The following is a 26,164-nucleotide window of genomic DNA, read 5'->3' on the forward strand; positions in this document are numbered from 1 at the left end:
AAAAAGCGATTTGGATGCTGAATTAGCCCTTTTGTCGTTTTTGTTTTATTCTATTAATGATACACATTGCTTACATTTTTTAAAGTACAATATGCGTGACTGCCTTAAATCTTAAAATTCATATCTGATTACCAATAGGCATGGCCTGATTAATGTAAAATCGTGATCTTGGAGGTCTTAAAGGTGATAAATTATGGGCGATAAACAAACTACCGTATTTTTTCGATTAAGCACCCAGGGCGCTTATTTAATTTTTGAACTTTCAGGGTGGGCGCTTATTCGAGGTGGGCGCTTATTTGAGGCTGAGCGCTTATTAAATTTTTCACCATTTTCAGTAAGTGCGAAGTTTATTTTGTAACAAAACAATAAATAAGAACAAAACATGACAAAATATTAAAGCATATTAATTGTAACCGATTATTGTTCCGTTTATGCCCAGGACTAACAACTCATTGTTCGGTTTTCGCAGGAGTCTCTTCAGCTATCATAATTCTCAATCAACATCATAAAATTTTCAGACAATGAAACTAGAGATTGTAAGCCATTAAAGAAATACCGTAATAATCAATACCCGTATTCCTCTTGTGCACTTTAATATTATTATTATTATTTATTTCATTTTTTTTTTAGAGGGAGGGGGGATGGGTGGGCGTTAGGCGCTTATTCGAGGTTGGGCGCTTAAAAAGTACTTTTTGGGGGTGGGGTGGTGGCGGTAGGCGCTTATTCGAGGCTGGGCGCTTATTAACTTTTTCTACCTTCAAGGTGGGTCCTTATTCAAGGTGGGCTCTCATTCGAGGTTGGGGGCTTAATGGAATAAATACGGTATCATCAACATGTTAGAGTTAAATTTATAGACCTAAGGTTTGCTTCATTAGTGTAATGTACTCGTCACTATGAAGCCTTTTGCGCCACTCTGGTACACGTAGTTTGGTGAAGCTGACTCCTCAATATAGTCAGTGCAGATTTTACCCTCGCTACGTAACCTTTCGTGTCCACCTCAATTTTAAACTCTAAATCCTACATCGTGTCAAACAGAGGGTACTTATTTTGATGTAGAGACGAGCAGTTCCACGTTGAAAAAGAAGTGCTGTACATATCATAATAAATCTTACCTGTAGCATTAAGTGAAATGCAATGATAAAGGTCTATAAGCTCGTACAAAAAGGAAAGGAATTCTTGAATACATGCAAATTTTCCCAGCAGGCAGACAAACATCAACATCAAGATCTGGGTGGGGGTGGGGGGAGAGAGTACGCTATAATTTTTTGGGCAGGAGTGTCCTCTGTGACCCAAGAACCCTTTACCAGTCCATGCTCAGCTGCATTGTTACCACCCTGGCTATTTGGACGTATGTGTTCGTAATACCGGTATGTGTGCAACAACAGCAAACGAAAAAAGCCTACCCTTTGTGAGAAGTGGAATCCAAGTTGACCAACATGTTTCATCTCTAGATTACCTAATCCACGAGTTTGGCCATACGTCTCTTCCTTTCTACTCGAGTCATTTGTCTCTGTTTTTGTTTGATTTATGTGTTATTGCTATATTTTGACTGTGTTACGTATTTTTTTAAAAATAATAATAAAAGGCTGCACTCCCCGAAAAAAGTCAGGTGTCATATCACACCCGAACCTTCCCATAATTATAACGGCAACCTTTCTACTCAACAGCCACTTTCCTCTGTCCCCAAGGTGGCCGTTGTCGAGAAGCTCGAGTGTCGGCTGACAGCAAAATAGTGTTATCAGACAAATTTCCAATCACTGTGGAATTAAATATGATTATTTTTCTGATATCACTATCGTAAGAAAGGCATAAACTGTCAAAAACAGACTCAAATGTTATTTCATTACTGATTACTAAACTTTCGGACATGCCACGCTTACGTCTTCACATTTTTCTTCAGGGACCGCGGAGGGGGAGGGGCTCACCTGGTAGGGCTATGGCCCTACCACTTTTATTGCTGGGATTTATTTTCTAGGGCTCCAGATGGCGCGCATATGCAAGATAAATGGCGAAACACTGACCTTAACGTTTTTTTTGTATTGGCCAGATTTTTTAGCCCTACGAATTTGAAATGGTCTCCGCGGTCCCTGTCTTTATGACCGAGGAGAGGAAAACCATCTTTAATTTCAGTGGCTAAAGCCTGGTTCACAATTGTGAGATAAGCAGTGAATAAGCATAAGCGCCAGCATAAGAAAATGAAACATGCTTCTTTGGCTTATGCTTGATCTTATTTCGCTAGTGTTATGCTTATCTCACAAGTGTTTACCAAGTTTTAGGCTCTCAATATATCTCGAACCGACTATCAATTACGAAATGTACCATAGCAAATCCTTTATCAATATTCTATATGGTGTATAGATGGCTATATTCAAGGATTTAAAGAGGCCAAATAACACACCGAACGTACGTTTTCGTAACGTTTTTCTACAGTGCCGTCACTTCTACTTTTAACATTATTTGTAAGCGGCCGAGTTCTGGTGCATATGGCTCCCTTTTTTCCTTTCTTTTTTTGGTTCGTTTGTGCTCAGCACACGAAGCAGGAGGCAATTGATATATCTTCGTGCTCATCGTAATAGCTGTCATAAGTTTGACAATGAAACTCGATCCGAGGTTGGCTTCACATACCCTTCGTACGTAGCCTGATGATTTACATTTAATTGCTGGTAATGAACTGCATGATCGATCTCCTGGTAAGTGTCCTCCTGTTGCGGACCAACGTTACCAACGCCGTCATTAACGGCTTCATAAGTGGACTGCCCTTCACTTTCTAGTTCGTTAAGAGTAGTGTTGTAGTAACTTGGTTCTGTGGATGGTTTACTATAAGGAGACAACTCAAAGATTTCTTGTGTCCAACCTTGTTGAGGATTCCTTGAAACTGACTTTGTCTCTGCTAGAATATGAAAGAACCAAAGAGAGAAAAGAGGAGCGTGTTTTTCTATGCCGCATTCTATTTCGTTTGAATTATCATGCATAGCAATTGTTTTATCCATACGTCCTTCATTCCTGCCTGTCTGGCTTCCTACGCTCCTGCCTGCCTGTCTTCCCTCCTTCCCTCTGGCACTCCTTCTCTACTGCCATCCATCCCTCCTTCCCTCTCTACCTGCATGCCTACTTGCCTTCCCTCCTTCCTTCTCTGCCTGTCTGTCTGCCTACCTTTCTTCGCTCGTTGCTTCCTTGCTTCCTGATAAGGGAAGGATGCATTATGCTAGGTCCATTCCCCAACCAGGAGCACCAGAGGATGTTACTTGTAAAGTTTCTCTCCTTTCATCAGTCCAACATGGCCAATCTGCCAGGGCCAGAGGTTCTAGGCGGTATAGCTCTCCGGGTCATTGAGTCCCGCAAGCATGACAAAGCGTCATGCTCAGGGTGAAAGCTCGTAACTTAAAGGCTGTTCTGTTTGTATTTGGTTTTTTAGCTCCAAGCTAGGTAATGATTTTTATTATTACTCTCACCTGGCTTCTTAGTTACGATACTGTCAGGTGAAACAAGAAAGCTGAATCATCAAATGCAATATTAAAAATATCTACAGTCGAACCTCTAACAAGTGGCCACCCATTAAAGTTAACCCCAATATATCACGCGGCCAGTAATCAAAGTCCGGATGAGAGCTTTTCTATTTTTACCTCTATTAAGTGGCCAGCCCCCTTCAAGCGACTATTATCCATTTTCCCGGCCCTTTTCCCGAGGGTGGCCGTTTAATAGGCGTTGAACTGTATACAGATATAAAAGTTAAAACTCACCATTAGGATGTAACCGTCGCCACGTCACAATCCCACCGGCCACGATCAGAAGAACAAGTAACCCAATCACTATTGATAATAGCAAAGTTGTTGTCGGGATCCCATCATCTTTGGTGGTAAACGTAATAAATCCCTCATTTTCATAATCACCATCTTCGTCAAAAGATCGTTGAAAGACAGCGTATCTTGTGCCTTCTTCAAGCTTTCCGTTATTATACCTGATGAAAGCTGAAAGAAAAGACGGAGAGGCACCCTGGGATTAAATCAATTCTATGCGTGCTCCTGTAAGAACTGACAAAATGAATTAGGAGAGAAATGAAGCCCTCCCAAGTCTAGAAAAATGTATCTTGACTTTTATATATTAAAGGGACCCTCCTAGTGCTGGTGGAAGAAACTGAAATGATGGCACTGAAGTCGCAATAACGCAAAACAAACAAACAACAACACCACCACCAACAACAACGAACAAGCAAGCCAACAAACAAACGGTTCACTATTTACTGTTTAAGTCCAGCTTATTAAACTTCAACATTATAAATTATTTTATATTATTATTTTATATTTTAAGCGGGGATTGTCCGGATTCTGACACCATCTTAGGACACAGTGGAGTCTATTAATAAATCTCTATTTATGTTCTTTAAGGAGACACGTGCTCGTTGCTCGTGTGAAAAACTATTTTGATAAGGGGGTGGTACTTTGCTACTTTGCAATAAACGTATATTATGCCAATTACGATCTCTGATAACTCTGATCAATTTTAATCTCAAAGCAGATCATTTATTAAGACCTGTTGTTCCAGGTTTTCATTTCATTTTTTCCCCTATAAACTCTTGTTTCAATTTTTAGAGTTTTTGGTTTTTGACTTACAGGTTGGGGGTGAAAATTTCAAATGTTAGCCAGCGTACTCTCAAGTCAATATATACGTTCTTATAAATAGTAAATTGAACGCCATTAGATGTGAACTGACTCACATGATGTTTCTCTGCGCTTTCTCTTAGCTTCAGTAACACCATCTCTAGAATAATACTTCCCGTCACCAACAGGAAATGATGTCCTTAACTGATCGTCAGCGAACTCAGCCGTAATGTAAGGTTCTCCCTTCACTTGGTTATCGTAATTTCGCATGACTTTAACGTATTGCGTGTCCGATGATTTTCCTGGGTTTTGCCCATCAGTTAAGGGTGTGACGATCATCTGATAAAAGCTGTAAAAGAGTGTAATAAGGTGTTCTCACATAAGGTGGCTGGCAATAGTATCCCGCATTTTGTAGCAGTCATACTCTGACGGATTATTACTACCACTGTTATCAGTTTCCTACAAAATCGGTATCAAACGAATGCCCAATCGATGCTGAACGCCATTTGGTCATTTTCTTGACCTAGCAGGTTACTATAGCTACAGTACAACCTGCCACACCTTTCATTTTAGATTTAGGTGCTAGAAACTCAAAAACGCGCTCCGTGACCGCAACCATTTTTTATTTTGAAGCAATGATCACATTTTAAAATGAAATATTTTTCAAACTTTTAAAAGGGAATTCAAAGTTACCTTAAGTTATTGAAAATTAATGGTGGTTCCCAACTGCTTCCAGAAAGTTTGTTTTAAAATTTGAAATACCAGCTAGTAGTCTTTGCCAAGGTTAGTAACTTTATGTCCTTTATTCTTCAAAATAGAATATCGTAACGCAAAGGCCGGCTTTGCTGAAGTATATAACCAATGAAGCTTAGCACAACCTGCGTTACAGGGCAACTGAAGACAAAATTTCAAAACACTGACCTGACAGGTTTGCCATTACTTAACTTTTTCTTAGTTTTAAAGGGAACGGATACTTCTGTTGTTCCAATGTTGCCATCAGGAGGCGTCGGAGCGGTCGGTGGGTCTGAAAAAACAATATAGAAAAAAAGAAAAGAAAACAAAAAAACAAAACAAAAGCAACAACAAAAACAACAACAACAACGACAACAACAAAAAACGAAGGTAGGTATATTAGTTTGATGGAAAACATATAAGCGTTCTCTGAGTAGAGCGTTGAAATACTATCTGGCAAGGTGAAATTTCGAGAGAAACTGACGCTTGGAAGTTTATCGTTTTTCCGAGTCCATATTCAACATACACAAGAGAAGATGAAGGGTGGAAGAGTTAATCCCCTACATGGGCCATATTCACGAAGTAATCCTTCTAAAATTATTTTTAGACAAGTATGGTAACCAGTTCTTCCCCGGATAATGCTACCACGGGTGTTGCTTGCATCACTTCGTTTGAACAGTCCACCTTCTGCTAACTGTTATTTAGATGTTTCGCTAAATTTCAAAACAATATTGTACATGTACATCATTATGTGCATCTGAATTTCTGTTAATTGTTAGTTGCTGTGTTTGTGAAAAGGAGCTATATCCTCACCTTCAGTTGTTGCCTTTTTAGGACTGCTTGTAGGACCCGCACCCTTCACCGTTGCAGCCTGAACTCGAAATGAATATGTTGCAGACTGTCTGAGCCCATTTACAACTGCTTTCAGAAGGGATGCAGCTAATTCCTTTTCGCCCGTCTCTTTCTCAACCGTGTAAAATATGATGTACTTTGTAATGATACCATGCGTAAACTCTTCAGGTACCGGCTGCCATTCCACCTCGACACTAGTACTGTTCAGTACCGTAACAAACGTTAATACAGGAGCCTTAGAAGGTACTGCAACATGCAAAAGTTTCAGTAAGCGTTTGTTAATAAAGTACAAGTAGGTTTAAGTTCATTTGGCCGACCAATGTCGTCTTAAAGATTATTACAGTACGTTCTCCAGATATTTGTTTCGTGTGCCCCTCCTTGGTTTGAATTCTAGTCGTAATATAAGAGACGGGGTCTTTTCCTGTATGTATCTTAACGAGTATAGGTGCAAAGGTGGAAACGCTATCCTTTTATGATACTCGTTAAAAATGGCACGACGTGGTTGGTATGCACATGTGAGTCATTGATAACCTGATGACGTCGAAATAATGTGATTGTTATCTCCAAATTACTTTAGTTGTAAACAATTATGGGGTCCAGTTTTGTTAACTGAAAAATAAGCACATTATCGAGAACAATCGAGAGCAACCGCCGGTTGATACACTTTGTATTGTCTATGGTGGCCTCATTTCTGTCAAAAGAATGCTTCACCTAATTGGACTTCGCAGACCCAGACCTCTACCCTCAGTTATTACTTATTGCAAATGCTATTCTTTTACTATCTTGCCATCTTCATTTACTTGCAGGACGGATATGGATGGTTACACAACTAAGTGTTTCTACATTAGTGACACCTTAAACCGGGGAATTAATTAAAACCAACCAATCATCCCAACTCTGCGTATGTGATAAACACAGGCTTTCTTTACTAGGTGATTATTCTAACTACCTCACATATGTAATATGCTTTCGTCTACTTAGTCTACTCACTGCCTTGCTTTGTGCTGACAGTGATAGGAACACTGGCTGGACCATCGCCTTTCACAGTTGCAGCTGACACTTGGATGCTGTATTTCGCGTACCTTTTAAGACCTGCTAACTCAACACTAAGTGTGGGTGAATCAACCCGTTTCGACATATCTGCACCTCCCTGTGTCTCCATATAAATTACTGTATAATAGCGGATATTACCGCGCTGTTCATTGGTTGGTACTTCATCCCATGTGACTAAAATGCTGGTCGAGCTCGTGTTCTGTCCTCTCACATTTTGAGGAGCAGCACTGGGCACTGAACATAGAAGAATCGATGATAAGAGAGTAACAATGATCGCAACTTCAATAAACACAGAATAAGAGTTATAGATAACGTCCAAGAAGAACAGAAGCCTTATTCTGAACGACATGGAAAAAAATGGAGTTTCTTGCAAAGTTTCGGATGATCACACCACCTTCCACGAGTGTCTTGAAAATAGCAAAATTTCAAAATGAACACGTGCCAACTATACCCAGTCGATTGATTCTCTCTAAAATTCGTTTAGAGTAAACACGAGCATAAAGCGATCTTTAGAGAGCTCGCAGATCGCACTATTTGCTCTTCGTGGAGTGAAAAAATGGTGCTTTCTCACCGTGTGGAAGACGTAAATTAGGTAAAAAAAATTATCTCTGCTTTCCTCAAAACATTCAAGTTGTGGCCTCTTTTTGCCATCGTAGGGTTCATGTTGGGCGGGTTATTTGATGGAAATCTGAATACTAACTTACCATCTTGGTTTGTAACAAAAAAATCAGGATCGCTGTAGTTTCCATCGCCCTTGTCGGTAGACGCCAAAACCCTGACACTGTAGTTCATATCCCTTATCAGCCCAGTTAGATTCACCTCACGTGTCGGAAAGTAGACTGTTAAGTTTTCAACCAGTAAAGAACTGATCGACTGATAGCTCACCGTATAGCTAATAATGATACCATTCTTGTCTGCAGCTGGAACTTCATTCCACCCGACTAAAAGTGAAGAGGAAGTTGTGTCTTTTAACTGTAAATCCTGGGGAGGAGCGCTGGATCCTGAAAAGGTAATTAGAAAGAATACTTTTTCATTCGCGAACAAGAAGTTATACTGTTTCTGCCAGGAGCCACTTCACCATGTACATCAATCAAACATGTCTTTGAACTAACATTTGCTACGAACGGTTGTATTTAGCCTCCAGGTGTCAATTTAATTTTGAAACTCAGTGCAGTACTTGTATTAATTTGCAGACAGGGCGTATCCAAAAGAACATTTCATCGGAGGGTAAAGGGGAGGTTGGTGACAAGCTTTACCTGAATCCTTTAGTTGAAGCCTGAAAATGACTATTTTACGGAAATCTTGTTGAGTTTTTAAAGTACACAATTTCCACATTATAACATGGAATGCTTAGCAATGTTAGAATTTTTAAAAATGGCAACCAGGGATGGAGTGGTGGTCAAAGTACTCGCCTCCCAACAATGGGGCCCAAGTTTAAATCCCAGACTGGACGACAGATAAGGGTTGAGTTTGTTGTTGGTTTTAGGTCTGGCTCAAAGTTTCCTCTCCGGGTTCTCTCCCGTCGTAAAAACCAACATTTCTCAAGTCGTTTCCGATAAGGAATCCAAAAGCCACAGGTTTCCAAATGGTACTGCTGTTATGTTCTTTCCTCAGTAAAAAGATATTTATTTACTTATTTCGTAAAACCTGATCCGTTCCTGGTTATTTAAACCGTACTTATATGCACTAAGTCAGCAAAAAAAAAAAAAAAAAAAACTAAAACAAAAACAAAAACAAAAAAAACCAAAACAAAATGCTTACTATCCTGGTCTGTTCTAACAACAATAACAGGATCACTGGCTGGTCCATTTCCTTTTACAGTAGATGCAAACACAGTGATATTGTAGTTGACGTACTCCTTTAGATTTGTCAATTCGGTTTGATGAACAGAGCCATTTACTTGAACATTCCCATTGTCATTCTCTGTTTGTGAGTGGTAAGTAATTGTGTAACCCGTGATGATACCATTCTGTTTATCAGCTGGAACTTCATCCCACATGACTAAGATGCTGGTTGAGCTGCTGTTCTGGCCTGTTATATTTTGTGGAGCACCATCAGGTTCTGATAGCAAAGTTGAAAACAAGTTAACTTTGCAATGATTGTCACTAGGCTTTCATATATGATTCTTGCAAAGACTTCCAAAACAACTGTTTCTGAAGGTTGTCAAGGGCATGCCTAACGTTAGTTGCCTGATGTAGCGCGAATACTGTAGACGCGTGATATGTACATACCGAAAACATAAAGGTTGTTGGGGTCAAGCGTCTATCACCAAGCCGTTAAAAAAATTTTCTTTACGTACAACGAGGGAAAAAAAAAAAAAAAAAAAAAAAAAAGAAAAAAAGCGGCGCGGCTAGGAAGAACTACAAAAAGGCCTCAACGAAAACAAATGGCCTAGCAAGTGGTTGTTCACTGATACCCTGGAGTACAGGATACAATCCCCTTATTGTGCTTTCAACAAAGGCACCGATCATGCTGACGTGCTTATGTACACTCTTTATTTAGTTGAAGTTTCTCACTCTTTCGTTTCATCAGCTACAGCTGAGCAGGATAAAGAAATGCCAAGCCATATACATACATAATTACATACATATCCTTTATTAAAGTGTCTGGTGGTTCATCCAAAATAACAATGATATTATTAATAGCGACAATAATAATAATAATAATAATAATAATGATACAACTAACAGATATAATACTACTACTGCTACTGATACACAATTCTAACAACTAACGAAAGCAAAGATGAGCGAAAAAAATATAAGGCCATGAAATACTATGTTAGAGTTCTTCAATGAAAAGGAGAACCTAAATGTTATTCAATTAAATATCATTTGTTTTGCGCGTACACTACGCCATCTGCAGGTACATGTATACATTTGGATTTCAGTTTAATTTTCGACAGATAACAGCTAGTTTTTCAGCTGGAAGACGTTGGAAGACGTTAACAGTTAGTGGCTATCGATATGCTGGTGTTCCTGGTTTAAGTACAGGTTCAATAAACTTGATTTGGTCACAGTAGGAAAATTTTGCTTTCATTTTAGTCGTGTACTTACATGTAGTAGCGTAGTTGATTGTGTCATTGTCAACCCAAGGGCGTGCGTGGCGCTTAAACCATGCCTTGCATGATGCGCAGAACGTGTGCACACTAACAAAAGAGGGTACCGTCCTTTATAAGAGTTTTTATAGCATGAAGCAACTATAAGTATCACAAATACTCCCCCTAAATGGGCAGGTAGTCTATTGCAGGTAATCCCCCTGCATTTTAGACTGTCCTCACAGTTCATCAATTGTCAAGAATTTAGGGGTGAAGACAAGCATCATAGGAGAAGAGTGCTGTGTCTAGAAACACAACAGAATGGCTTGGCCGTGTCAGTGCTCAAAACAAGACTGATTGATCCGAGCTGTCACTCTGCTGACCACTAGGCCATCAGATCTCTCAGCAGCACTGAACGTGTACTCTAGCCTCTTAACTAGTAACTTTGAGATGACAAGCTATTTATCTCTCATGTGAGCATAAAAAGCTTCTTTTCACAGATGAGAGTTCCTCACAGATAGCATGGAACGAATGTTAATTGAAAAGAAAAAAAGTAGTTACTTACTATCCTGGTCTGTTCTCACAACAATAAAAGGATCACTAGCTGGTCCATCTCCTTTCACAGTAGATGCAAACACTGTGACATTGTAGTTGACGAACTCCTTTAGACCGGTCAATCCCTTTTTACGCTCTTCAGCACCAGCTGGAACAATGTTATTGTCATTCTCTGTTTGTGAGTGGTAAGTAATGGTGTAACCCGTGATGATACCATTCTGTTGATCAGCTGGAACTTCATCCCACATGACTAAGATGCTGGTTGAGCTGCGAACCTGTCCTTTGACATTTTGTGGAGCACCATCAGGTTCTGATGTAAAAGTTAAAAACAAGTTAACCGCTTAGCATGATGGGTTGGTTGAGTTTTCGTACATATATGTGTAAATGCTGTGAGGGCAGTTATTAGCAATATTCTTCTTTAGTAGTTATCATAATCATTTTGTATGTTCCTATCTAGTCTGTTTTAATTACTTAATCTGTATACCAACAAGGTACAAGGAAACATGTCACACTGTGCGAAATTTATACTTAATGAAATTAACAACAACAATAATAATAGTAATAATAATGATGATGACGATGATGATAATAATAATAATAATAATGATAATAATAATTGTAATTAGCACTAATAATAATAATTATAGCTACATTTTTATCGGAGGCATTTCTCAACTCGATCAAATTGCGCCTAACAGCAAATAGCTAACTAAACGAAATAGAACAAAATACATAACTAACCAACCTTTAAGTAACTAAAATAACTGACCAATTTATCACTTAAGAAAAATAACAGCCAAATTAATTAATTGATAGATGATATTTGCAACGTTAGACCAGGGGTTTGCAAGAAGGACATCATCAAAAAATAAAATCGCATCACATGTATCTCTAACACGTATGTCACAAATGCCTTCTAAAACCTCTTATGGCCACTTAAGTGTTCAGTATTTTGAGATCAATTACGTCAACATCAAGAGTTCTTTCCCTTCAACCACAAAACTAGTTGCTTTCAAAGGGCACACCTCTACTGATTAAAGTTTTTGAATCAGTCTATACAAAGCACTAAGAAATTACCAAAACATCCAAAAAAGAATTTGATAAGAAAGATAACTTACTATCCTGGTCAGTTCCTACAACAATTGGACCACTGGCTGGTCCATCTCCTTTCACAGTAGATGCAAACACTGTGACATTGTAGATGACGAACTCTTTTAGACCGGTCAATTCCTTTTCACACTCTTTAGCACCAGCTGGAACAATGTTATTGTCATTCTCTGTTTGTGACTTGTAAGTAATGGTGTAACCCGTGATGATACCATTCTGTTGATCAGCTGGAACTTCATCCCACATGACTAAGATGCTGGTTGAGCTCCCAACCTGTCCTTTGACATTTTGTGGAGCACCATCAGGTTCTGATGTAAAAGTTCAAAACAAGTTAGCCTCTTAGGATGATTGGTTGGTTGAGCTTTCGTACATATATGTGTAATTGTTGTGAGGGCGGTTATTAACAATCTTCTTCTTTAGTGGTTATCATAATCATTTTGCATGTTCCTATCAAGTCTCTTTTAATTACTTAATCTGTGTACCAACAACGTACCAGGTAACATGTCACACTGTGCGAAATTTATACTTTATGAAATTAATAATAATAATAATAATAATGATAATAATAATAATTAACACTAGTAATAATAATTATAGCTGCTATAGGGCGCATTTTTCAACTCGATCAATGCGCGTAACAGCAAATAACTAACTAAATGAAATAGAACAAAATACCTAACTAACCAACCTTTAACTAACTAAAATAACTGACCAATTTATCAATTAAGAAGAATAAGAATAATTAATTAATTAATAGATGATATTTGCAATTTTAGACCAGGGGTTTGTACATGTAAGAAGGACATCACTAGAAAATGAAATCGCAATACATGTATCTCTAACACGTATGCCACAAAATGCCTTCTAAAACCTCCAATGGCCACTTAAGTGTTCAGCATTTTGAGATCAATTACTTCAACATCATGAGTTCTTTCCCGTCATCTACAAAAACAGTTGCTTTCAAAAGGCACACCTCTACTGATTAAAGTTTTTCAATCAGTCTATACAAAGCACTAAGAAATTACCAAAACATCCAGAAAAAAAATTGATAAGAAAGATAACTTACCATCCTGGTCTGTTCTTACAACAATTGGATCACTGACTGGTCCATCTCCTTTCACAGCAGATGCAAACACTGCGATATTGTAGTTCACATACTCCTTTAGATTTGTCAGTTCCGTTTGACGAACAGAGGCATTTGCTTGAACATTTCCATCGTCATTCTCTGTTTGTGACTTGTAAGTAATGGTGTAACCTGTTATGATACCATTCTGTTGTTCGGCTGGAACTTCATCCCACTTGACTAAGATGCTGCTTGAGCTACTCTTCTGTCCTTGCACATTTTGTGGAGTACCATCAGGTTTTGATATAGAAATTGAAAGCAGAATTATATTGCAACCAACGTGGTGGTTGTTCAGTAATTTATTAAGCACTTTAAGATACGGTCACTACGGACTACGGTAGTACGCGCCGCGGACCTGGTTTGAAGTTTAGTGTGCATGCTCATTGGCACGTAACTCTCGTAGTCCGTCGTCTAATCGCTCCCTACTGGGAGAGGTCAGGCTGTTTTGTGTAGTGGGGACTACCTACATATTTTTTCTTTTGAATTTCGACCCTCTATCGATTCCTAAACTTCATTCTTGCAAAACTGAATGTATTCGCTTTCTGAGCGCTGCTTCGGTTGACAACACTTCCAAATTTATTCACGTTGATTTCTGTTACGAGTATCGTTGTAGAGCAGGGTTGTTTCCAGACAAAACTAAGGATCGCTGGTAACAGCAACAAACTAATTTATTTCCGTAAGGTAACTTCACGAATTTACAGCACTAAGCTCCTTCAAATTTGAACCAATCTCTCTTAAAGAAGAAACTCTCGCTCTAATATACATGAGGCTTTAAGTTCTAGAGACTTCTATTAGGAGCTAAATTAAGTAGTTTGACACAGTTTCTAATTTGAGTAATTACATAAGGATTAGAATTTTCTGGAATGTTCTTATACAAATTGGTAACGGCTGAATGACTTCCGGTTCTAGATTGTTCTAGAACTTGACTTAGACAATTTTTCGTAACAATTACAGGCGACCAAAAACCCGTGGGAGACCACCTAGACACTACCATCCGCTCCTTCAGAAAGAGAAAGAGTTGCGCACAACGCTACATGAAATGCTGTTAATGAAGATGATATTCTGGTCTCCTATGACGTTACAGGTGTCTTCAACAATGTGCCCTGGGATGAGACTATCAACATCTTGGTCAACTTCTTGGCCTTCACGGATGATTGGTTTAATAAAATCTATGGGCTTAACCTGCAAAGAGATGATCTTGTTAAGTTACTTGAAATTGCCACAACCAATCAACTTTTTCGAGGGTTGTCCAATACACCCAACTAGAGTCGATTCGTGTTTTAACTTGACGATTCGACCAACCGGATGTCGATTCGAGGACCCTCTTTGATGGAATCGACACGAGTCGTCTCTCTTGCTGTCGATTCGTCATACCAGAAGTCGATTTGCGCGAGACTTAAAAACTATAGCGCATCTGGGCTTTCAGGGTGGGTTGAAAATGTTGTCGATTCGACACAATTCGACCGAATCGACACAAATCGTATCCCTTCTTGTCGATTCGTCATACCGGAAATCGATTTGCACGAGACTTAGTAAATATAGCGCGTCTGGGCTTTGAGGGTGGGTTGAAAATGTTGTCGATTCGACACAATTCGACCGAATCGACACAAATCGTATCCCTTGCTGTCGATTCGTCATACCGGAAGTCGATTTGCGCCAGACTTAGTAAATATAGCGCATCTGGGCTTTGAGGGTAGGTTGAAAATGTTGTCGATTCGACACAATTCGACCGAATCGACACAAATCGTATCCCTTGCTGTCGATTCGTCATACCGGAAGTCGATTTGCGTGAGACTTAGTAAATATACCGCATCTGGGCTTTGAAGGGTGGGTTGAAAATGTTGTCGATTCGACACGATTCGATCGAATCGAAACGAATCGTGTCCCTTGCTGTCGTTTCGTCATACCGGAAATCGATTTGCGCGAGACTTAGTAAATATAGCGCATCTGAGCTTTGAGGGTGCATTGAAAATGTTGTCGATTCGACACGACTCGATCGAATCGAAACGAATCGTGTCCCTTGCTGTCGATTCGTCATACCGGAAATCGATATGCGCGAGACTTAAAAAGTATAGCGCATCTGGGCTTTGAAGGGTGGGTTGAAAATGTTGTCGATTCGACACGATTCGATCGAATCGTGACGAATCGTGTCCCTTGCTGTCGATTCGTCATACCGAAAATCGATTTGCGCGAGACTTAGTAACTATAGCGCATCTGGGCTTTGAGGGTGGGTTGAAAATGTTGTCGATTCGACACGATTCGACCGAATCGACACAAATCGTATCCCTTGCTGTCGATCCGTCATACCGGAAGTCGATTTGCGTGAGATTTAGTAAATATAGCGCATCTGGGCTTTGAAGGGTGGGTTGAAAATGTTGTCGATTCGACACGATTCGATCGAATCGTGACGAATCGTGTCCCTTGCTGTCGATTCGTCATACCGAAAATCGATTTGCGCGAGACTTAGTAACTATAGCGCATCTGGGCTTTGAGGGTGGGTTGAAAATGTTGTCGATTCGACACGATTCGACCGAATCGACACAAATCGTATCCCTTGCTGTCGATCCGTCATACCGGAAGTCGATTTGCGTGAGATTTAGTAAATATAGCGCATCTGGGCTTTGAAGGGTGGGTTGAAAATGTTGTCGATTCGACACGATTCGATCGAATCGTGACGAATCGTGTCCCTTGCTGTCGATTCGTCATACCGAAAATCGATTTGCGCGAGACTTAGTAACTATAGCGCATCTGGGCTTTGAGGGTGGGTTGAAAATGTTGTCGATTCGACACGACTCAATCGAATCGAAACGAATCGTGTCCCTTGCTGTCGATTCGTCATACCGGAAATCGCTTTAAGCGAGACTTAAAAAGTATAGCGCATCTGGGCTTTGAGGGTGGGTTGAAAATGCTGTCGATTCGACACGATTCAACCGAGTCGACACGAATCGTATCCCTTGCTGTCGATTCGTTATACCGGAAGTCGATTTGCGCGAGACTTAGTAAATATAGCGCATCTGGGCTTTGAGGGTGGGTTGAAAATGTTGTCGATTTGACATGACTCGATCGAATAGACACGAATCGTGTCCCTTGCTGTCGATTCGTCATACCGAAAATCGATTTGCGCGAGACTTAGTAACTATAGCGCATCTGGGCTTTGAGGGTGGGTTGAAAATGTTGTCGATTCGACACGACTCGATCGAATCGAAACGAATCGTGTCCCTTGCTGTCGATTCGTCATACCGGAAATCGCTTTAAGCGAGACTTAAAAAGTATAGCGCATCTGGGCTTTGAGGGTGGGTTGAAAATGCTGTCGATTCGACACGATTCAACCGAGTCGACACGAATCGTATCCCTTGCTGTCGATTCGTTATGCCGGAAGTCGATTTGCGCGAGACTTAGTAAATATAGCGCATCTGGGCTTTGAGGGTGGGTTGAAAATGTTGTCGATTCGACACGATTCGATCGAATCGACACGAATCGTATCCCTTGCTGTCGATTCGTCATACTGGAAGTCGATTTGCGCGAGACTTAAAAAGTATAGCGCATCTGGGCTTTGAGGGTGGGTTGAAAATGTTGTCGATTCGACACGATTCGATCGATTCGACACGAATCGTATCCCTTGCTGTCGATTCGTCATACCGGAAGTCGATTTGCGCGAGACTTAGTAAATATAGCGCAGCTGGGCTTTGAGGGTGGGTTGAAAATGTTTTCGATTCGACTCGATTCGATCGAATCGTAACGAATCGTGTCCCTTGCTGTCTATTCGTCATACCGGAAGTCGATTTGCGCGAGACTTAGAAAATATAGCGCATCTGGGCTTTGAGGGTGGGTTGAAAATGTTGTCGATTCGACTCGATTCGATCCAATCGTGACGCCTTTCCTTCGAAGAACTCTCTTTAATTGCCTGAGACTTAAACTTGTACCATGAACTAACTGTAAAAACGATATAATTTCAACATAGTTCAAACCAAGATCAAAATACTGTTGTACTAACGAGTCTCTCCCATGGTGAACCTCTCCAAGAGCGGGAAGATAAGATGGCAATACCGCATTAACGGCTTCAAAACTGGAACAAAACAACACCAAAGAAAGTACAAAAGCGGCTAGCTTGCGATCTTTAAAATTGCAGCCACAAACGTTGCTAACAGATCCAGATAAAGGAGTAAACGCCTGCATCATACGTGTAAACCGTTAACGTTGGCCATGTGCTAACGAGTTATACAATATATGATTTGCCGAGTTCTCATGTTCACGTGTTATAATTCGAGATCTCGTGTTACTAAGTCGAGATCTCGCGTTATTAACACGAGATCTCACATTTTAAGTCAAGATCTGGCGTTATTAACACGAGATCTCACACTATAAGTCGAGATCGCGTGTTACTAAGTCGAGATCTCGCGTTATAAGTCGAGATCTCGCGTTGCTAAGTCGAGATCTCGTGTTGTAAGTCGAGATCTCGCGTTACTAAGTCGAGATCTGGTGTTATAAGTCGAGATCTCGCGTTTCTAAGTCGAGATCTCGTGTTGTAAGTCGAGGTCTCGTGTTATGAGTCGAGATCTCGCGTTTCTAAGTCGAGATCTCGTGTTGTAAGTCGAGATCTCGTGTTATCTCGTGTTGGTTCGAAAAAAAGATACTCAAATCCAGATGGCCCTTACGGGCCACCGTAGTTTGATGATCCGGACAGTGTTCTAGTAAAGTGCACAAACCAGCGTCAATATTCCGCGGAAAACGCCATAATGGCCGTCTTTTTGTAAACATATATTACGAGCTTTAACTATAATGTAGAAATAAGAAACAGGTTATCAGAAAGGATTGTGAAGTAATAATAAATTAACCAATCGATCCAGTTATAAAAAAGCTTGGGCTCTGTTACCAATCGTTGTTGGGGAACAAAGCCAAAGCTTTTCTAGTGAAGAAAGCACACATCGAATTGAAGAATAACATTTCAATATCACTGGATTAACATTAGGTAATTAACTTAGGTAATTTCTTTATACGCGAACAACGTGAAATTAACGTGCGCCCGACTCCCAACCTCGTCCCCATGGTCTCTCATCTTACCGCCCCCTGGAGCGAGCGAAGAGAGTCGATCCGCACCACCGGAAGTCGATACCCGTGAAATAATGATAAATAAACGTTTGTCGTTCTAAAAACGTGGCGACAAACTTCGGTCGATTCGGTGAAGCACTTAACGAAGCGACTCGATTGGTCGGGAATGTTTCCTGCAAAGTGGAATCGTTTCCCTGAAGTCTACTCGCAGTAGGCAGCAACTGGGGTGTGAATTTTTTGACGATTCGAGTCGATTCGCCCAATTCGTCGCGAATCGTCTTTTGCAAAGTTTCGACTTGATCTCGACTTACAACACGAGATCTCGACTTAGAAACGCGAGATCTCGACTCATAACACGAGACCTCGACTTACAACACGAGATCTCGACTTAGAAACGCGAGATCTCGACTTATAACACGAGATCTCGACTTGGTAACGCGAGATCTCGACTTACGACACGAGATCTCGACTTAGCAACGCGAGATCTCGACTTATAACGCGAGATCTCGACTTAGTAACACGAGATCTCGAATTATAACACGTGAACATGAGAACTCGGCAAATCATATATTGTATAACTCGTTAGCACATGGCCAACGTTAACGGTTTACACGTATGATGCAGGCGTTTACTCCTTTATCTGGATCTGTTAGCAACGTTTGTGGCTGCAATTTTAAAGATCGCAAGCTAGCCGCTTTTGTACTTTCTTTGGTGTTGTTTTGTTCCAGTTTTGAAGCCGTTAATGCGGTATTGCCATCTTATCTTCCCGCTCTTGGAGAGGTTCACCATGGGAGAGACTCGTTAGTACAACAGTATTTTGATCTTGGTTTGAACTATGTTGAAATTATATCGTTTTTACAGTTAGTTCATGGTACAAGTTTAAGTCTCAGGCAATTAAAGAGAGTTCTTCGAAGGAAAGGCGTCACGATTGGATCGAATCGAGTCGAATCGAAAACATTTTCAACCCACCCTCAAAGCCCAGATGCGCTATATTTTCTAAGTCTCGCGCAAATCGACTTCCAGTATGACGAATCGACAGCAAGGGATACAATTCGTGTCGATTTGGTCGAATCGTGTCGAATCGACAACATTTTCAACCCACCCTCAAAGCCCAGATGCGCTATACTTTTTAAGTCTCGCGCAAATCGACTTCCGGTATGACGAATCGACAGCAAGGGATACGATTCGTGTCGAATCGATCGAATCGTGTCGAATCGACAACATTTTCAACCCACCCTCAAAGCCCAGATGCGCTATACTTTTTAAGTCTCGCGCAAATCGACTTCCGGTATGACGAATCGACAGCAAGGGATACGATTCGTGTCGAATCGACAACATTTTCAACCCACCCTCAAAGCCCAGATGCGCTATACTTTTTAAGTCTCGCGCAAATCGAATTCCGGTATGACGAATCGACAGCAAGGGACACGATTCGTGTCTATTCGATCGAGTCATGTCAAATCGACAACATTTTCAACCCACCCTCAAAGCCCAGATGCGCTATATTTACTAAGTCTCGCGCAAATCGATTTCTGGTATGAAGAATCGACAGCAAGGGACACGATTCCACTTTGCAGGAAACATTCCCGACCAATCGAGTCGCTTCGTTAAGTGCTTCACCGAATCGACCGAAGTTTGTCGCCACGTTTTTAGAACGACAAACGTTCATTTATCATTATTTCACGGGTATCGACTTCCGGTGGTGCGGATCGACTCCCAACCTCGTTCCCAGGGTCTCTCATCTTACCGCGCCCTGGAGCGAGCGAAGAGGGCGGTAAGATGAGAGACCCTGGGAACGAGGTTGATCGACTCCGTTCGAATCGAGTCGAATCGTTAAGTACCTCACACGAATCGACTCAAGTTTGTCGTCACGTTTCAAGAACGAGTAACGCTCATGTATCATTATTTCACGGGTCTTGACTTCCGGTGGTGGGGATCGACTCCGTGCGAATCGAGTCGAATCGTTAAGTACCTCACACGAATCGACTCAAGTTTGTAGTCACGTTTTAAGAACGAGAAACGTTTATGTATCATTATTTCACGGGTCTTAACTTCCGGTGATGCGGATCGACTCCGTGCGAATCGAGTCGAATCGTCAAGTGCCTTAGACCAATCGACTCTAGTTGGGTGTATTGGACATGAATGACTTTTTCAGTTTGATGGTCAGTACGAACAAACGGATGGATTGGCTATGGGCTCCCCTCTTGGCCCCCCAATGGCGAACGTCTTCATTTGCCATCTCGAAGAGACACTCACGCGCGATGGCTTGATGCCTCATCTGTACAGAAGATACGTTGATGATAATCTTGCAAGAATGCCGAAAACTGATGCTGCCACTATGTTTCTTACCACCCTGAATGGCCTACATCCCAGTCTAACGTTCACGATGGAGCTTCCTGTAGATGAAAGGATCCCTCTCATCGGCATTGAAATCATCAAGAATGGAACAAAACTCGAAACTCAAGTGTATAGAAAGTCAACCAGGAGAGTGTGTTCACGTGACGTCATCAAATTCTCAAATCCAAAATTAAAGAGCCCCTGAAGGTTTTATTCTCGTCAGGCATAAGAGGTACTTAATTTATATCTGTTTACAACTTTCCAGCTCAATAACGTCCTTCGTGTGGAAACCAGTGCATTTTGAATTTCGGAGTTATGGCGGTGGGTGACATGAAGCTAAGATCGCGTTTGTCGAAAAATATACTTATCTCTTGATTTTTAGTCATTCTAGGGGTTACGGTATTAGGAAAAGTGCTTGTGTAAATGTTTTTTGGTTTGGTTCAGATAAGTAGTTGTCTAGATAGCCAAAGTAAGTTCCAGATGTTTACACTATTTCCCGGCCGCCATATTGGAGGACAAAGTAGGTCCTCCAATATGGCGGCTCCATACGAGGCTTTATAATTTTGCGCGGAACATTTCGACGAACATCTCAACTTTACGACAACGCACTCGCCGTAAACTTGGAGAACCGTCTATTTTATTTATCGTCTATAATATCACAATTTCTTGACTTTTTCCTCTGAATGGTTTTTAATTTTATTTTTTACTGCGTAACAATGCACACACTCTATACTGGCTTGCTCTTACATTTTCATAGTCATACTGATAAACGTTATAAAGACTCTTCATTAAAGACAATACTACATCGCGCTTATGTGTTATTGTCCACAACATAAGCTTCTAATTAATAATGCACCAAATTGCGCTCCATTTTTAGCCGTCTTGATTACCCGTTGAGTCTTATAGATTCTTTTTTTTTCCAATGTTGATTCAGTAAGCATATCGGAGAGAAATGCTGACGAGAGCAACATAGTAGAGACCTTAAGCATAGACGACGAGAACTGAGGACGAGTACGAACCGGAAGTAACTTTGAGCCATAAGATGATACTGCGCATGTCATGTCTTGTCTTCGCTGACGTCATTCGTCGTCCACCGAACGTCGAGAACGTGAGAAAAGCTGTGTTGCCGTCCTCTGCTGTACGTAAGTATTTGTCAGACTATTTCTTAGCCTTTTAGAGGTTTAATTGAGCAAAAGCTAAGCAATCAAGGGTTTGAATTTAGTACGTGAAAGTTTCTTTTGTTTTTTAGTTGACACTTAAACTAATTAGCCTCTGTAAACTTCTTTTGCAGGAACTGCACATGGCGTGTCAAACTCCCGCGTCAGGGTAAGATCTAAAGTCTTAGTAAACTGGATCGTTCATGATGAGCTTAATTTCCTTGTGAAAAATAACAGTCGCTTCGGGACGGTTAAATTTGTGGTTCATTCTATCCTTTCTGTAGCGTTCCTCGAGAATAAAAGCAGAGCATTTGCAGCTTTATAAATATTGACTTCTTGACTTATTGAGTTATCAAGTTCAACTTTATTCATTGCTCGATCCGTCTGAATATATAAGCTTTTTCTAGTAATGATACAGATAGGGTAGTTTATAATATATAGGGATAAATCCCAGAAATAAAAAGCCACGTCATTGTAGCAAGCTCGATTGAGGAATTCCAAGAGATTGAAACAACAGTCCTGTAGATCGCACACTTGTAACGTTCCTAATTTTAAATTTGGGGATTGCTTGTATCAACGAATATAAGCTAAACTGCATGCAATGCAGGGCAGAGTAAGCCTGATTAGCACTAATTTAGATTTAACTGTCATGGTGTATGCAATTAACAGATGATATGCAATTAAAGCAGGGTTAGTCTTAATCCCTGCTCAGAAGTGTAAAAGGAATTTTAAGACATTCACATTTTTCCTCTCCAGAAACAACTCTATGAAATGGACAGAAGACCACGACTTAACCCTCTGTGGGGAAGTTCTTCTCCAGGAGCCTTTCAAGCATCCCAAAAACAGTAAAGAAAGGGTTGAAGTATGGGGGCAGATAGCCCTTAATCTTAACAGTCTTGCAAGTCCCATATTCAAAGTCTCTAAGAGATCAGTGAGAGACAGACTAACCCTTTTGCAGACGAAGTACAAGGAGAAAATAAGAGAAGAAGAAAGAGCATCAGGCATACACTTTGAGGAGACCCAGCTAGATACAGCAGTTGAAGAGATTCTTGACAAAGAAAAGGCAGCTGACATGGAAAGGAATGAGCAAGCTAGCACTCTCACCAAAAAACACCAGAGTGAGAAGGCAAGTGCCGAAGAGGTTAGGCGCCAAGCTATGGAACGTCTAGGCAAAACCCAAAAAAGAAATGCAGATTCAGAAGAAGGAAAACCCAGTAAAAAAGGGAAGAGAAGAAGTTCGGATGCTGTTGAATACCTCAAGGAGAAGTTTGAGTTAGAAAGTAAACTGAGGAAGGATGAAATGGAGTTAAAAAAAAAATGAGCAGCAGATGTTGATGGATCAGCAGAGTCAAATGCACAAGCAGCAATTAGAAATGATGAAGATGGTACAACAACAGAATCAGTCATTAATGGCTTTATTGGAAAAAGCTACATTCACAAAGTGACTATCACAAATCTCCTCAAGATTTTGAAAACTTATTTTAGAACAGGTTGCACTTAAGGGGAGTATTAATCTTAGAAACCTCTTCTTTTGGAAACCTAAACTATGTTGAGCATTAATTTACTTAAACTTTGTTGAACTATGTTGAAAGTTTAGTTAACAAATATTTTACGCTGTTTTTCAACATGATTTTGTGGTGCAGGAAACTTGTTCCTTTATTTCAATACAAAAATCATACTTCACTTGCTTAGTGAGATAATGACTTGAAGAGAAGATCGGTTTTTTGCCTTACGTCCATGCTGTTGTGTTGGCATTTTTTGTAGATAGTGTGAATCTGGCATTAGTGTAACAGTGTACAAAAAGCATGTTGGTAAAATTAAACCTCATTTTGAATTCTCATTTGCTGTGATTTTACATATTATACATAATGCCCAGGCGCCATGTTACAAAGTTACTACAAAAAGTTATTAAAAAAGGTTATTAAGAAAAGTAGTATTCTATGGAAGGAGGTTCCAGCTGAAAAAAACTTGATGTCTGATTTCCATAGAGACATGTGAGGGCATTTCTAAGTAGGGCGTTGACCACATACATTTTACCCACACTACTGAGCCCAATTTTTAATTCTTTTTTAAAGTCCAAAAACTTGAAGTACTTAGTGACATCATTGAATAGCCACTCTACTGATTCTCTGACACTGCTCATTGACTGGTTGAAATCCATCATTTGAGGGGTCAAGGCTCTATTCCTGAAAGGGGCTTGAAGGTGTACCCTTAAAGGGTATGCTGGATCACCATAAATGCAGTATGGATTCCCCAAAGGAGAATTTGCAAAAGCCTAAGGTCATTAAGGAGTCTTGAGTCAGCCAGCATGCCTGCATCATGCCTCCTTCCTTCCAAAAAATAGAAAAATATTCAAAACTTTTTTCATGAATGACATAGAAATATATGACAAAAAAAAAAAGAATTATTAGAACCATTTCTTACCTACGGGGCCATATAGATGACCTATCAGACCATTGGGAAGGGCAACACACTGAAACTTCAAAGCATGTACTCTTTTGTGGCCGTTATACACTGCTCTCTGATGCTCTGCAGGTCTGCAAATTGGACGAACCGTCCCGTCAACAAATCCAAAACAATTGTTTAAGGCAGAACCCTGGGCAGCAGTAGTGTCACTATACAGTTGCAGCAAGGGCTGAAAAAGAATTTGGTGATTCCACTGAGTGCTTCTGTGGCCGTGTGTATCTATATGTAGTCAAGCACTTGGTTGCTAACCATGCTTAACACAGGAACCGGCCGACCAAATCGTGGAATGATATCACTGAATTTGCAGGGGTAAGACAATCTTCTCAAAAGAATACAAAGCGCTTCCATTGCACTTGATACGGTTCTTTGGTAACACGTAAAGCTGTCTGGTATTTGAAGGACTTCGGCAAGAAGTGGAAGGTCGTGCTTCCTGAATCTAAATTCTGCCAAACACTCTGCATCGTTAATATCTTCCAGAGAAAACCTTCCAAAATTCTCATAGCAAAAATCAGGATTTTTGGCGAGTATTCCTCATACAACAACAACCGTTCTTCATCATCTAAAATGCCTTGAGCGTAACTAAAGAGAAAAAGTTCTTGCAGCTCGTGAAAAGAAACCATCTCGACGAAAAATTGATTTACTTTGCTGTGTTTTTTTGTTTACGTTCTCGTTCTCGTCGAGCGAAGCTTAAGTTTCGATTTTCCCGCCGTTTTCGTACCGTGAACGGGCCGTTCCGTCCCAGTCTTCACGCCGTACTGTTCGTCGTCGTCTTCTTCTTCGTCGTCTATGCTTAAGGTCTATAGTAAGAATTAGTCTACCATTCAAAGATCAAGTTTCAGCTATTGCTGTTCGAAGGCAGTTGCGTGATCTTAGTAATGAGATTGGCCCCACTTTGCAGCCAGTGTTTGTAAGCAAGGAATTAGAGCAAGATTTCAAACCTGAAGAAGCTAAGCCGTCAATTGTCAATCAGCAATGTGTTGTTTATCATTTTGTACTTGATCTGTGCGATACAGATTACGTCGGCTACACAGCCCGACACCTTTGTCAACGTGTTGCTGAACACAAGAATTCGGCAATCGGCAAGCATTTTCATGAAGCGCATGGTAGGAGCGATATTTTGAATGAGAGCCATTTGAAGATTCTGAGAAAGTGCGAAGGCAAATTTGATTGCTTCGCGTTTAAATGCTTTACATCAAGAAATTCAAACCTAGTTTGAATGTCCAAACGGACTCCATAAGTGCGAAACTCTTTGTTTAACTTGTAAATTATTTTCATCAATTATTGTTCGTCTTAGTATTTATGCATCTTAGTTTTATACATTTTTTGACTTGATAAAGACATTACCTTAACGTCGAAACGTTGTCGATTTCAATGCAGCTTTTTAGCTTTTTAAATCTTAGAATACTTTTAAGAAATCTTCTGTCGCAATTTTCTCATGATTGTCAAATGTTTTTGTCACTTAAGAATGGCTGACTGTTAGGATCGAGAAACGCCGGTCAACGTCCCATTTGACAAGTCGCTCATATTTTGCCCAAAGATACCCTTAAGTGACCTAATTCTAAAACTCATATTTAAAGGTTCCAGCGAATTTTTATTTTTCAGAAATTCGCGAAAATTTGAAAGCGCGGTCAAAGTGCGGTTTTTCGTGTAATAAAATGACCGAAATAAGGTGCGAGGACGAAGCGCTGATTAAGCCTTAAAATAAAGTCAATTGACTTCAAACTTCACACAAATGTGGAACAACCACTCTAATTTATTCCTCGCTTTAAACTAATCTCAGATATGTTGATATAGTGGTTTTCCGAACCATTTTAAAAACAGCTATGAAGCGTGTGAAAAATAACGGTAAAATATAGGTCATGTTTAACAGCATAAAAATGCATCTGGTACCTCACTTTCCGATTATTTTACTTTACAGCCTTAAAATATCATTATTAAAGATATACCATGCCAAGTTTCATGCTCGAACTCGCAGTATTTCCCTTTGTGAAAAGCGAAAATCTCTGTCAATGTGTTGGGCGCAAATAACACAATAATCATGCACGAAAAAGAGACAAATCAATTTCAATGGCGAAAGTAAAAGGCTGTCATTAATTAG

The 26,164-nt window shown here is 40.3% G+C and overlaps 3 protein-coding genes and 2 pseudogenes across 4 annotated transcripts in view; 2 read left to right on the forward strand and 3 right to left on the reverse strand.

The window, feature by feature from the left end:
• The window catches only part of LOC145467315 (protein sidekick-1-like), a 330,055-nt gene that overhangs the window by 265,118 nt on the left and 38,773 nt on the right, over window positions 1-26,164 (reverse strand). The gene's annotated exons all lie outside the window — the stretch shown is intronic.
• LOC145468662 (receptor-type tyrosine-protein phosphatase delta-like) lies at window positions 108-17,233 on the reverse strand. Its single transcript, XM_081452376.1, has 13 exons — window positions 17,048-17,233; window positions 14,140-14,239; window positions 13,001-13,366; window positions 11,946-12,242; window positions 10,838-11,137; window positions 8,997-9,296; window positions 7,940-8,236; window positions 7,173-7,469; window positions 6,144-6,428; window positions 5,520-5,622; window positions 4,715-4,947; window positions 3,741-3,968; window positions 108-2,890 (listed from the first exon to the last, which is right to left on the reverse strand). The coding sequence occupies exons 1-13, from the start codon at window positions 17,231-17,233 to the stop codon at window positions 2,580-2,582; spliced, it is 3,303 nt and encodes a 1,100-aa protein (XP_081308502.1). The 3' UTR covers window positions 108-2,579.
• The window catches only part of LOC145468664 (uncharacterized), a 14,932-nt pseudogene continuing 2,863 nt past the window's right edge, over window positions 14,096-26,164 (forward strand). Inside the window, exons 1-5 of the transcript XR_014042236.1 lie at window positions 14,096-14,289; window positions 20,252-20,589; window positions 21,173-21,376; window positions 22,944-22,992; window positions 24,868-25,772. The product of XR_014042236.1 is annotated as an uncharacterized LOC145468664 (transcript). The remainder of the gene's footprint in view (window positions 14,290-20,251; window positions 20,590-21,172; window positions 21,377-22,943; window positions 22,993-24,867; window positions 25,773-26,164) is intronic.
• LOC145467454 (uncharacterized) lies at window positions 22,214-23,023 on the forward strand. Its single transcript, XM_081451009.1, has one exon. The coding sequence runs from the start codon at window positions 22,367-22,369 to the stop codon at window positions 22,919-22,921; it is 555 nt and encodes a 184-aa protein (XP_081307135.1). The 5' UTR covers window positions 22,214-22,366; the 3' UTR covers window positions 22,922-23,023.
• LOC145467390 (uncharacterized) lies at window positions 23,522-24,686 on the reverse strand (annotated as a pseudogene).

This window comes from Orbicella franksi, chromosome 14 (genome assembly GCF_964199315.1).
Source record: "Orbicella franksi chromosome 14, jaOrbFran1.1, whole genome shotgun sequence".
Lineage (NCBI taxonomy): Eukaryota > Metazoa > Cnidaria > Anthozoa > Scleractinia > Merulinidae > Orbicella > Orbicella franksi.

Coding starts and splice junctions, on each gene's coding strand:
- LOC145468662 (XM_081452376.1), bottom strand. CDS start 17,233: ATGCAGGCGTTTACTCCTTTATCTGGATCTGTTAGCAACGTTTGTGGC. Junction 13,367..14,139: donor GCACATTGTTGAAGACACCT/GTAACGTCATAG, acceptor CGTATCTTAAAG/TGCTTAATAAATTACTGAAC. Junction 2,891..3,740: donor GCGACGGTTACATCCTAATG/GTGAGTTTTAAC, acceptor TTCATATTCTAG/CAGAGACAAAGTCAGTTTCA.
- LOC145467454 (XM_081451009.1), top strand. CDS start 22,367: ATGAAATGGACAGAAGACCACGACTTAACCCTCTGTGGGGAAGTTCTT.